Source organism: Schistocerca piceifrons, chromosome 2, assembly GCF_021461385.2.
Source record: "Schistocerca piceifrons isolate TAMUIC-IGC-003096 chromosome 2, iqSchPice1.1, whole genome shotgun sequence".
NCBI lineage: Eukaryota > Metazoa > Arthropoda > Insecta > Orthoptera > Acrididae > Schistocerca > Schistocerca piceifrons.
Window position 1 is genome coordinate 480,069,693 of NC_060139.1, and position 14,011 is coordinate 480,083,703.

The 14,011-nt window shown below is 39.7% G+C and overlaps 1 protein-coding gene across 2 annotated transcripts in view; it reads left to right on the forward strand.

The window, feature by feature from the left end:
* The first annotated feature begins 258 nt into the window (after nucleotides 1–258).
* The window catches only part of LOC124774890 (H(+)/Cl(-) exchange transporter 7), a 184,689-nt gene continuing 170,936 nt past the window's right edge, over nucleotides 259–14,011 (forward strand). For both annotated transcript variants that reach the window (XM_047249546.1, XM_047249547.1), the window contains exon 1: nucleotides 259–461. In XM_047249546.1, coding sequence (XP_047105502.1) covers nucleotides 393–461 — 69 coding nt within the window. In that variant the 5' untranslated portion in view covers nucleotides 259–392. The remainder of the gene's footprint in view (nucleotides 462–14,011) is intronic.

The following is a 14,011-nucleotide window of genomic DNA, read 5'->3' on the forward strand; positions in this document are numbered from 1 at the left end:
CAGTTAGAATAAATCACCTCGCATAGGTGGCAGTTGAACTTTCTGTGATTTTCACCATGCAAGTGCGGCGTACAGGCATGGAGGGTCTCCTTTTTGTATGTGGATGTCAAGTCGTTAATTGTCAGGATGACGAGTACATATTTCAGAAAGAAGCCAAAGTATGTCAATTGCGCCTAAAAGCAATTAGAATAAATAAGCAGCACCGAGTATGTATCGACATTTATGATGCTCGTACAAGGTCACGTGTTACATCAGCGATTGTTTTTGCGTCTTTCAAAATACCCGCGCTACTGTAAGCAGCTGATTCAGTTGTCATGTGCCGTCAACTTGTAGGCAAGGTGGTGAGCTAGATGTAGACACCACAGTAAATTGTGGCAGTGGCTGGAAATACAATGGAACGAAGAAGGTTATTGTGTGACAATGGATCAGCGTCTTACGGTGCAGTCGCCGAAAGTAGCGAGGTTAGTTATGCGTGTGATATACGTTCATCAATGTCTGTACTCATTCATAACTTAACGTAAATATGTAAGACAATTTAAGAAGAAGAAATCGATTGTACGTAAACTTCATCAATTACAGTTATGAAAATCTGTTTTTCTCGTGACTTTCCCATTAATAATAGAAACGCAGTAGTTACATTGCCAGAATGCTTTTAATGTTACTAAGAGACAGACAATAATTCATTTATGGAAGATCTTAAAGAATAATACATATACTTCATTAACATTATGCGCTTTGCCGTTGTAACAAACAATCTGTTTGTGTACCAAATGAGCTCGAAATTTTAGATCTTAGTGTAGCTACTGTTATCTATCGAGCATTCCTTAGTTGCCATGTATGCAGGTTAAACATTAAAATGTTATACCTGTTGTAGCTCTCTGTGTGGTGTTATTTTTACCTGACTTGCTGGATTGGCCTCAGGCAATGTGAAGATGCTCATCCTCAAGCTGCTGCGCAGAAAATTGTCGCAGCAGGACTGGCCTGTGGTGATGTGAAGGCCAGTTTTCCTCAGGCTGCTGTGGGGAGAAACTATTCTCGCAGCAGGCCAGGACAAAGTAGTGTTGACTTGTGGTGTGGTTGGTGACTCAGTTCTGTGATGTGCTGATTGTGGAATTGACTAACTTTTCCTAGATGTCTTACAGTAGCAAATTATATGTACATATTAAACATCTACAGGACTTGTACAAATATATGAAAATACTGCAAGACATACATTCTTGAACATAAATGCAGTTGCTAGCCAAGCCTGTGGGTCACACTGTTGTATTTGACCACAAACACTAGCTGTGCAATGTTCCCAGTATGTTGCAAGTGTCAGTCATGGTTAGAGCAGTGTTATCTGTAGCAGTGAGTGCATTATTCCAGAGCTAAGTGAATTAGAACATGGGCAACTGTTTGGTACATGTATTGTAATCAAAGTATCCCAAGTGTTTGGTAATAACAGAGGCTGTATATAGAAGATATGAACTGTACACAGGGAAAGCAGGAAAACATCATCCACTGTGTTACAAGGTGAACTCAATGAAGAAAGTGTATTTGTGTTTGTGACCGCCATTGAAGAGGAAAAACTAAAATATTGACAGTTGGAAAAGTCATTGCATGAGTAAATATCAACTTGTGAACTCACTAGCAAAAAAAAAAAAAAAGGCTGTGTGTGCACGCAAAGGGTGTTCAGTAAGCAGAGAATTGCAGGTGAGCTGGAATTCCAGAACCACTGGTCAACAACGCATATTCCCGTAAAGGGAAATCGTAGTGCTGAAGCCATAAAATCAGGATTATGGGGGCAATGGAAGATTGTCACATGGTCAGATGAGTCTTGTCACACTGTTCTCAACTTCTGGTCAAGTTTACGTCCCAAGACTGAAGCGAGAGGACGGCGTTGGTGATTTGGGCAGCCATATCACCATGGCCCCCATGGTTACTCTGCAAGGACACTTTATTGTCAAGGATTGTGTGATCATTGTAACTGATCAGATCCATCCTGGGGTAAAATGTTTGTTTCACATATGTTCAAAGACGACAGGGCCCCTGTTCACACAGCTCACATCAAGGACTGGTTTTTTGAGCATGAGGATGAGTCACCATGACTATCACTAGATCTCAAGATTATTGAGCCTTTGTGGTCTCTGTGTAGAGAATAGTGCATGATCGCTTTAGACCTCCATCTTTGTTACCTGGAGTTGCCATTGTTTTTGCAGGAAGAATGGTATAAGATTCACTAGAGAACCATAAAGGATCTGTATTGTCCTGAGGTGACTGGAAGCTGTTTGATTTTCATTGCAACAGCGGAGTTTTCAAACCAGCTGTAGAACAGCAGTGCAGTAAAAATAAGCCTAAATTATTGTAACACAAGAAAAAAAGGTGCAACAAAGGAGAAACAAAAACTGACAGCACTTAGGCTGAAAGTTAGGAATGAAGGATGGGAAATGTAGAAAAAAAATTTTTTTTTCACTGGCTTATAAAATAACACATATATACCTTTTCTTACTACCTTCATATACTAGGACTAGTGACAAACACTAATACTAGAATCACCAAAAAATGTTGCACCATGGGTCTCAACAATGATTGTTTTGCCACAATAGACCAAGAGGACTAAGAGGAAAAATTCTAGATACAATAACACTTGGAAATCATTTACAAGTAATCATGTAAAAACTGTGACATTATTTCCAGTGACAAGAAGAAGAAATGCTACAGATAATAAAAACTTAAAACAAAATGTAATACTATATCTGGAAATTATGTATTTTATGCAGGAATTCAAGAAACCTCATATGCAACTAATCGAACATCATTCACAGAATCAGTACTTCCAGATTGCTTTAAGATAGCCCTCATGAAGCAAATATATAAAGAAGGAAAATTATAGACGCTCATAGCCATTCTATCAGTCACGTGATATATATTTAAATGAGATTATGCATTTCTGATGAAATATGAGGTAACTAATAGAGAGCAGTTTGGCTTCCAGGAAGATGAATATATGCTTACTATAGATGCAGTCATATATATGATTGAGAATGTAATAAACAACTTACTCTAAAAATAAATGTGTAAACATAAAGACTTTTGACTGTTGACACCATAACAGTTTCAATGTTAGATGTACATGATACAAGAGGGCAGGCAGGAGATTAGATCCAGTCATATACAAAAACAGAAGACTATGTGTAAAAGTTACAGAAATGATAGGAAAGAATAAAATCTGAAATAGAATTAAACTTTGTCCCACAGGGACCCATACTTGGCCCATTGGTCTTATTTTTATACCTATCCACATCCCAAACTTTCTCAGTTATGGCAATATAGTTAGTTACGCAGATGTGCAACCCAACTACTCAAGGACAATGACACAGGAAATCTAGAAATAAAAGCAGACTTGGGAGTAAATAAAACTATCTTAAGGTTTGCTGAAATTAATTTGTGTAACAACATTGTCAAAACACTTCATTCAAATTTCATACTAAATAACTAATGCAGTTTAACTATAAATGTGTACATAGATGGATTTATAGCAGAAACCTCCATATGCAAAAAAATTCTTGGGATTATAATAGTTGATGAAAACGTAAATTGAAATAGCCAGCTAGAATATATAAAATGGAAGACTAAAGTCTGTATGTCCTGCTCAGATTGAACTATCTGAAACACAGGGATATTGTCAGAATGATTTACCGTGCATTAATTCATTCCACATTAAGGTGTGCCATAATTCTGTGGGGAGACACTTCCAAATGAAAATACAGAAAAGAGGCATAAGAATGATAGGCAGCCTTAAATGTAGAGAATCATGTTGGCCCACATTTACAGCACTTAAAATATTAACACTTTGAAATGTATACCTAAATGAACTATGCCACACATAATTCAAATATGTACTCGATACTCAAGGTATCGAGACGAGGTTGAACCACAACATAAGGAAAGAGAACTTCTAATGTGAGTTCACACAACAGCATGAAATTCAAATAAATGCCATCATACATAGGGCCGTGACCTCTAGGAAAAACACTTTACAAACTTTACAGAGAAGCAATAAAAAGATTTTTAAAAAACCTTAAATTTTTGATTTAAAACTTTCTATAGTATAAATGATTTTATGTCTACTGCAGTGTAAGGCAAGTTGCAATGGAATACTGCGTACACAATGAGATTTAGCATATGTAAGCCACAAAGTATGTTCTTGAAGAAGAGAGAAATGAACTCTGAAATCGTAATTTAATGTGGCAAAGACCAACAATACTGAAATATAAAATTATAATTTGCTAAATTCTATTTGTTATACATAGGTATAGTTTTCCATGTTTGTGATATAAATTTGACTCCACTCATGTGCTGTACCATTGTCTATGGATCCAATAAACAGTATGTTACTTAGTGATGGGACACAATGTGACTTGGAAACAATAACAGTAATCAGTGTGTGCATGGAATCACAGAACTGGAATCACTGTTACTTTTAAGTATGGTTGGATTCATGAAATTTCAATACAAGAAAATGTCTTCGTATTCAATCTTCTTCTTATTCTTCTTCTCTCTTTTTTGTTTAAAGGTACATTAGCTTTATTGGCCACCAGGGGGGCCGGGGCCTCTAGTTTTTCTTGTCCCCGGCCGTGCTATAACATGGACATGATGTCAGCGATAAGGACTCGGGAGCGCCTGTGGCTCGGTGGAGGGGAGCGATAAGCGTCACACTTCCAGCCTGCCAGGAGTGACCTGCGCCGCAGCGCGGAGCGTCATTCATTCTGCGAATGTCGATGAGTGCGGATGCTGGGTGTTTGTTTGCTATGTTCACTTGTGTTAACATGCTTCTGCAATGCCTGTGTGATGTGCATATCGTCGCCATTTGTGGTGCAGTGTTCCTCTGTACAAGTCATTGAGAGCAATAGAGATTGACTTGGTTGGTCAGTTTAATAAGCAGCAGCTAATGGGTGGTCCAAATGTTTTTCGTGGACTACGAATGCAGTTCATGTGTGATGTACAAGCTGTGTTTGGAGGCAGTATGTGGCTGACCTTGGCTGTAATATGGGGGAACCATGCTGACTATGGTGGCCTTGAAGCTTTCCCTAATGGCAGAACCGACAAGGACCATGAAAAAATCTAGAAGGAAACAAGGTAGGTGGCTGTGGAAGCTCCACTTGTATAGAGTACGGAGGACACCAGTCCGGCAGGCTTTCTCCAGATCACAGGCTTTCTCCAAATCTAATAGCACAGCCTTAGTCTGGAATTTCTGCAGAAAATCATTCGTGACATGGGATAATAATTTGACAAGATGGTAAACTGCAGAATGGTGCTCTCTGAATCTTCATTGTGCAGCGGTTAGTAAATTGCGGAACTTGAGCCACCATACCAACCGGGCATGAATCATATGTTCCATCACCATGTAATTGCAGCTGTTGAGAGAAATGGGGCATTAGCTGGAAGTAAGGTGCTTGTCCTTACTGGGCTTACGTATGGGTATAACAGTGGCTTCTTGCCAGCATCTGGGAAACGTGCCATCTGCCCAGATAAGATTGTATGTATGAAGCAGAAAGTGCTTGCCTGCAAGAGAAATGTGCTGCAACATCTGAATGACATCATTGTCCAGCCCTGGGGTGGAAAATCAGAATGAAGTGAGAGCGTGACCTAGCTCCCTCATAGTAAATGCGACATTGTAGAATTCATGATTCTCAGGGGAGAAGGATGTCACCAAAGCCACCCCCACTTGTTTCCAATGGAGGAAGGCAGGGTGATAGTGGGTAGAGATCAAAATCTATGCAAAATAGTGGCCTAATGTGTTGGAGATTGCAATGAGCTCCACAGTGACACGTTGACATGGTCCACTACAGTCAGGCCAGAAATTGGAGAATGGACCTTGGTCCCAGAGAGTGCATCTGCCCATCTTGTGCTATCTAAATACAATCCACCAACATGGAATCCATTTGACAATTGGTGTTTTTTACGCCAGCCCGGTTGAGAGTGTCTAGGCAGAAGCTGCTGAACTACTGCTGTCATACTGGTGTGATATTCTACTCAGCAGATACGCATGCTGTTTGTCTGCTATGCCTGGCCAATCGTCCTATGCCTCCCTCTTCAGTGACTCCCTTGACCACCAATATAGGGCATGTCACTCTTCTCCGTTACCTTGTGGAGTTCACTTTCGGCTATTGCTCCGGCAAATTAACTTCATGCTATCTGCCACTTTCACAATTGGTGTGAACCCTTCACCACCTTGGCTTCGTGCAGTTGCCTGTGTTCACCTAGGACTTTATTCACTTCCTAAGGAACCTACTCCAGATAAGATCTATCACTGCAAGTTTCTCAACCTTTCCACAGAACATAGTGATAGTACCGTTGTGGGCACTGATGGCTCTCAGACTGTGGTAGTGGTATGCCTTCGCCATTGGCACAGATGATTTTTGGTATCAGCTTCTGGAACACTGCTCTATATTTACAGCAGAGCTCTTCACCCTGTATCAGGCCACGCAGTACAGCCAGTGACACAGGCTTTTCAGTTGTGTTATCGGCTCCAGCTCCGACTCTCTCAGTACCCTTCAGAGCCTCTGAGTGCTATACACATTCCATCCATTTGTGCAACGGCTCCAAGAAAGCTTCCACTTGCTCCATCTTAAGGGAATCACTGTGACATTTATGTGGGATCCTGGCTAGTTTGATCTGACAGGAAATGAGGCTGCTGATGGTGCTGTCAAGGTTGCTAGTTCTTCCATTGCTTCTGATATCTGTGTTGCTGTCTGTCAGCAGATGGTGTCACTTTGGCATAACCACTGGTCTTCCCCTCTCAGAAACAAGCTCCGGGGAATTAAACCTCTCCCAGCAGTTTGGCCATCCTCCTCTCGGCTCTCTCACTGCAAGAAGACCATTTTAGCTAGGTTGCATATTGGGCACTGTTTTAGCCATCACCATTTGTTAGGTGGTAACTCCCCACCACTTTGTGTTAATTGTCATCAACCTTTGACAGTTCACCATTTCCTGATCAAATGCCTCTTTTTTTTAACCATTTATGTTCTAATGTATGTTTGCTGTCTGAGGTATTGTACATTTTAGCAAACCTGTATTTTACTATTTATCTGTTGTAACAATATGGTGAAAGGAGTTTAATCTTTAGTTTGGAACCTCTGTTGTCTCCACGGCTTATTTTATGGACCTTTTTCCAAGAGGAAGTCCTTGTTCTTAGCTCTCTTTCCGCCCATTGATTAGGCTTAATATGTAGTCATTTTTTAACTCTTTTTTCATATTAGTGTTCTAAGATTCTGACATGGGTGCATACGACGTTAGTTATTTTTGTGTCCTAAAACAAAACAAAAAAAATTGGCTAAAGATGGAGGTAGGCCTTTAGAACTGTATTTTCTAATATTTATTTGTTGGTGCCGTGTGTGCCAAGGTTACTCAACCGTGGAACAAGTCAATACTGTTTACAAAATGCTGATTTAGAGAAGTTATGAACAAAAGAAAGTAAATAATCAATAAAACAGGAAAAATTGAGAGTATATGAATAAATAATATGTTACAGAGAGAAGTTCTCAACTATTGTGAGAAATTATCGTACTGGACAGAAGTGTACCACAAGGAAACCACTCAACTTACATTTGAAGACTTGGTGTTTATCAGTCTTCGTCTCCATCGTCTTCTTCTTCTTATTCTTCTCCTTTCCCAGTTTTGCTGAGAGCCTATTGAAAATGAAATCTGTTAACAGTGCACAGTTTCCTGTGCAATGGTTAGGGAAGTATTGTCAACATGTCAATTGTTTTTGCTGATGCATTGAAGTTTATAGAAACTTGCAGATTCCTCATCCAAAAGTAAGTTTTATACATACATAGTGAGAAATTAAACATTTGCAGGTACGTCAAAATGGAGATTGGATGTGTAACAGTCATTTGAAAGAGCGGAACTTATGAGTGATGCTGTACCACTGGCAGATTACTGTTTAATTTCCACAATCGTCTAAAACAGTCGTTGACAAACTTACGAAGCTTCTGAGCTATCCTACTGTGTTTAAACCCTACTGTGAATTTCCAAAAGAAACTAGGAAAGAAATAAGAACTTGTAGTGCTTCGAGAACTTGGGATAAGTTCTAGAAACACTAGGCTCTCCGTCTCGAACAACCGATATTTTAATGACGAAGGTGAGAGCGTTGTTTTACTGTGCCACACACATTTGTGTGCACAGGAGGGACAGCTGTCATGAGAAGCCAGGAGCTGCGCCAGATGAGCAGCGCCTTGGAATTTATATAAAAAAGTCAGAGACAGATGAAGCATATATTGAGATTCTTACTTCATGTCTTGGCTCTGCATGGGGCAACACATATGCAATTGTATGGGTGTTTTGTCGATTCTGACATTTATCTTGGAACCAGTTGTCTAGCTGGAGCTTGTATAGAATAATTGTTACTTTGGGGATGAGAGCTAAAAATATATTGTTGTTGAACTGAAAAGATTCGACGAGAACATGATTTATTTCAAGAATAGAGAGTTGGTTAATATTATTCCCTTTAACCTGATAAAGTATTCGGAGAAGAATTAAATGGTGAGAGCGACGTAGCTGATGACCCAAAGAAGAGAATCGGCTGCACGCACAACGTATGAGTCAACTGGAAGAGACATGCGAGACGTGCAACCCAACTCAGCACTGTCTCTTGTCGTCCAAGAAAGCGTTAGAATGTGGCAACCATGACAGGACTCAAAGAAAAAGGGAAATTGTAAGCCAAAAATGGGAAGAAGGTATTGGAGTTGCCATAGCAACCAGGCATAACAAGATTGAGAAACTGTTTCTAGTAATTGCATTGTATCTACTGAACCAAAGAAGAAAGTTGTGAACGCAACACAATGTAAGAGGGGAGAAGGTAATAACGTCAAAAGAACGTAGGGAAGATCTCAACTTTTCAATTAAGATGATTTATGTGTGAGGAGGAAGCAATTCTCACACACACAGTAACAAGCCGCCGATGCCGATGCAGTAACCCGCCACCATTGCTGACTGCAACGGCTGATGTTCACTGCTGCTGACTTCACGTCCGCATGCTGATGCCGCAACCAGTGTTCAATGCTGCTGGCACCTGTGCTATTCACCGGTGCTGATTCTACACTTGCTCACTGACACAGCATAAAACTCTACGCCGGGTGAGCGAACAACAATAATTGTTCGAGTAGAAAATAAAAAGAAAGAGGAAACTGTTCAAAGACTATAGTACTGTAGTTAGTACATTTAGAGGTGAAGTTGTATTAGACGATCACTAGGTCGAAAATCAATAGGGATAGCATTAAAAAATCAGGGGAAACTTCAGAACCAGCCATGGCTATGACAGTGTGTAAGGAGGTGTCAGACTGGTCTGAGGTAGTGAATTTACTTAAAGCCCAGAGAGCAGATTCAACGGCTTTAAGAAAAGAACTAAGTGATCAAAATGCTTCTTTAAGAAAAGAACTAAATGTTAAGTTAGATGCTCAAAGAACAGATTTAAACACTCGAAATGCCTCTTTAAGACAAGAACTAAGTGATGAAAGTCTTAAGTTAGATTCAGTAAATACACAATTGAACATCAAATTAAATGCTCAGAGTGAGGTTTTAAGTGGCCAAATCGAAACCTTGAACAGTCAAGCAGCTAATGTAGTTTTGTTAAAGACTGAATTTGACTCTTTAAGTAATAAGGTAGAAAATGTGAAATTAGATTTAAAGAGTGAACTCACCAGTTCTTTGAATATTCATGTTGGAACAACTATTTACTGAGTTTGACCAAAGACAGAATGAGCGATTTCAGGATTTAACTAAAAAATTAGAATTTGACATTGGAGATAAATGTACTAATGTAGAAATGGGACTTGTCGAAAAAGCCAACATAGAGAAACAGGATAAGATGATCCCTATTGTCCGATTGCAAATTGCAGACATCAACACTCGTGTGGATAACATAGAAAGAAATGTTAAAGAAAAACTAGACACATCAGATATAATAAATATCGGTGATCTGGAGGAATAGGTAGAGGAGATAATAGACAGAAAAGTTGCCGCGAAAGTAAACTCTGACAACGTGTCTACAAAGCTATCCTATGAACTTGATGACACTAAGAGAAATGTTGATGAGTTATGGAAAGAATTCAAACTTATGCAGGACCGAGTAGGGAACAGAGGTACTTCCGCTAATGTAGTGTTAACCTGTGAAGTCATGACTGATTTAGAGTGGGGAATGAATTCTGGGTTATCAAGGCAGTTCTCTAAGTTTAAGTCGGATGGGGAGGTACACCCATCTCACTTCCTGAAGTGATTTAACCAAGCATTACCCAAGTCTTGGGAAGACACAAAAAATATTGAATTTGCAGTGGGGTATCTTTTGGGGGAAGCCTCAGAGTGGGGTACCGTAAACATTGAAAACATTTCTTCTTGGGCAGACTTTCAGAAGTAGTTCAAAGAAAAGTATTGGTCAGCCAAGGCCCAGGAGAAACTACTATAGAATTTTTGGGACCCAAAATATTACAATAATTCCTGGGGTACAATGAGAAGATATTTTGATTGGCATTGAATGAGGGAAGAAGAAGGGTTGGTTAGGATTCTTAGAAGAAGTTTAACCATTTATGCCAGAAAGGATATATTGTGTAGTGGATGGAAAATGGTAGAAGAATTATTACCCTTTGCAGATGCACTTGATGCCATAAATAGGGTCTGAAATATATGTCTATACAGATCACCGAGCTCTGTCATTTTTAATGAATAGTAGATTACTACATAGTAGATGGGGTGGATGTTGTTTCTTCAAGAACATGACATTAAAATCCAGTATATAATGGGTTTGGAGAATATTGTACCCGACACTTTGCCTCTGCTACCAGTAGGCATGAAAGAACTAAAGCATATGGAAGGACCTGGCGTAATTTTTGCAACTAATTTTTTAACACTAGAATATCCACTTAACAAGGTTCAAGAATTGGCTCAGAAAATAACAAATAACATCCAACATGATCCTAATTTTACAGAAATATTCACTATATGTGTTAGGAAGTCGTTGCTCATAATCAAGATGGAAAGTGGAAGATTATAGGACATCATTTGTTCTGGAGAGATGGTAAGACAACCCAACATTGCCATTTATGCATACTGAATTTAGTAGAAGACGAGTTAGTGTGGTACATTCATAAGGGGTATGGACACTTCAGAATAAAGAAATGTATTGCTCACATGAATAAGTTCTATTGCTTTAAAAAGCTGGGACATAGAATAACATCTATCATTAAAACTTGTGAAATTTGTCAAAAGGTGAAAGAGAGTAACACTGACGTTAAGTACAAAATGTATCCAATTATTCCTGAAGTGTTACACGATCTAACAGCTGCAGATTTATTTGGATCAGTTCCAAAAGGAAAAGGAGGAGTGGCCCATATTTTTGTCCTCATAAAGTGTTGGTCTAAGTATGTTAAGTTATACCATATTAAGAAAGCAAATACACCAACTGTAACTCAGCGTATGCAACAATATTTTGTGGAAGTACAAAAACCGAGGCAGTTCTTCACCGATAATGATCCTCAATTTATTAATAAAGAGTTTAAGCAATTTTTAGTTTGGGAAGGTATTCGTCAAATATTAATATCGAACTATAACCTATCTTCAAATCTGTGTGAGAGGATTGTGAAAGAAACTGGAAAACTATGCTACACCTACTGCCACGAAAAACATATGTCATGGGCGACGAAAGTTAAACTTTGAATTTATTTTAAATGAATTACCACATCTATCAACTGGACTAACACCTTTGGAGGAAATAGGTAAACCCTTTTTAGGGAAACACCTTATTAGATGTTTCGTGTGGCTGGAGCAACCTATAGACAACTTCCTTCTTAAACAAGAAATGGTCTGCAAGAACATACTTAACAGAGCACAACAACAAGTGAGCAAATATAATGAGAAGGCTATCAAACCACAATATAAATTTGATGATCTAGTTATTGTAAAGCAGCATCTTCAGAGCTCGGCCCTGAAGAAAGAGTTACATAAATTTTTTCGGAAATATGATGGACCTTTCTGGGTACAAACAGTAATCCATCCCAAGACACTATTTTTAGTGGATCCTATAACTGGATCGGAAAAGGGAAAATAAGACATAAAGGACCTAAAGTTGTATATTCCCCAGGGACGTTAACATTCTGTGTTAACGGGTGAAGTGATGACCATTGGTTCCCGAGTTATTTTCAGTGTTACTTCCACATTAGTTTTTCTACACCAAATTCCCTTCAAATCTTCAGCTATTCTGTAATCTATTTGTAACCTCTTAAACTATCCTATCATGTTAGTATTTAAGTGGCTAAATATGACTAAAAGTTTGTGACTAATTTAAGAGAATCATGAATAAACAGTGATCTCTAAACATAAAATGGAACGTACAGAGTAATATTCTGATAGAAGGTATAATATGATGGTACTATGTAAACACACTGACTTTAAGATGGAATGAACAGAACAGAATAGAATATTATATTTAAGAATAATATAATATGGGGTGACTAATGAAATAATTATCTTATTGTAGTGTATAATTTTCTATTTTTAAAGAACGTTTATATCTTTTATGAGATGTGATGTAGTTGGGAGCATTTGTATTGATCTTGAAAGGGGTGGGTAGTGTAGGTAAAGACATGACTAACACTACACGTACACACACGCCTTTCAGACAATCCTCGCAAACAAGTGTGACTGATTCTTCACCATTTGCCGTTCCATACGTGTTGCTAAGATTTTTCTTCGGGGTCTTCAAAGGTGAAGGTGAGAATGTCTGTTCTGCAGGAGACGTTTAACATCATACGTCCTCTGGCTTCGCACTAAAGTACCGGCGAGGTAGGGATCCTGGGGAAGGGAGTTGGGAAGGGTTTTTCCGTCTTTGGGGCTGTCTTCTTTTTCTCTTTCAATCTTAGCAACCATCTCTATTTTTTTCCTTTCTTACTTCCCATCTGAGTACCAGTCTATCTTTCCCTCTTTCCATATGCATATACTTATATCGCTGAAGTCCTTCTCATTCTCCCTGGTTTCCTGTAACCTTCAACTTATTTCAAATAAGTAGGCCGAAGAATCAGGCTGCACGAACACACAGACATACACAAAAAATTACATTTAGACACAAACATGAAAATTATGTGCTAGAAACCTAAAGCGATGTCAGAACTGCCAAGGGTTGAAGGGAATAAAGACGTGTACATCTGGGTAGATGCACATATTGTATGGTTGGTATATGACAGTTCTGCATCGTCCCTTTTTTTTTCTTTTCTCGCTTCTTATATACACTCCTGGAAATTGAAATAAGAACGCCGTGAATTCATTGTCCCAGGAAGGGGAAACTTTATTGACACATTCCTGGGGTCAGATACATCACATGATCACACTGACAGAACCACAGGCACATAGACACAGGCAACAGAGCATGCACAATGTCGGCACTAGTACAGTGTATATCCACCTTTCGCAGCAATGCAGGCTGCTATTCTCCCATGGAGACGATCGTAGAGATGCTGGATGTAGTCCTGTGGAACGGCTTGCCATGCCATTTCCACCTGGCGCCTCAGTTGGACCAGCGTTCGTGCTGGACATGCAGACCGCATGAGACGACGCTTCATCCAGTCCCAAACATGCTCAATGGGGGACAGATCTGGAGATCTTGCTGGCCAGGGTAGTTGACTTACACCTTCTAGAGCACGTTGGGTGGCACGGGATACACGCGGACGTGCATTGTCCTGTTGGAACAGCAAGTTCCCTTGCCGGTCTAGGAATGGTAGAACGATGGGTTCGATGACGATTTGGATGTACCGTGCACTATTCAGTGTCCCCTCGACGATCACCAGTGGTGTACGGCCAGTGTAGGAGATCGCTCCCCACACCATGGTGCCGGGTGTTGGCCCTGTTTGCCTCGGTCATATGCAGTCCTGATTGTGGCACTCACCTGCACGGCGCCAAACACGCATACGACCATCATTGGCACCAAGGCAGAAGCAACTCTCATCACTGAAGGCGACACGTCTCCATTCGTCCCTCCATTCAC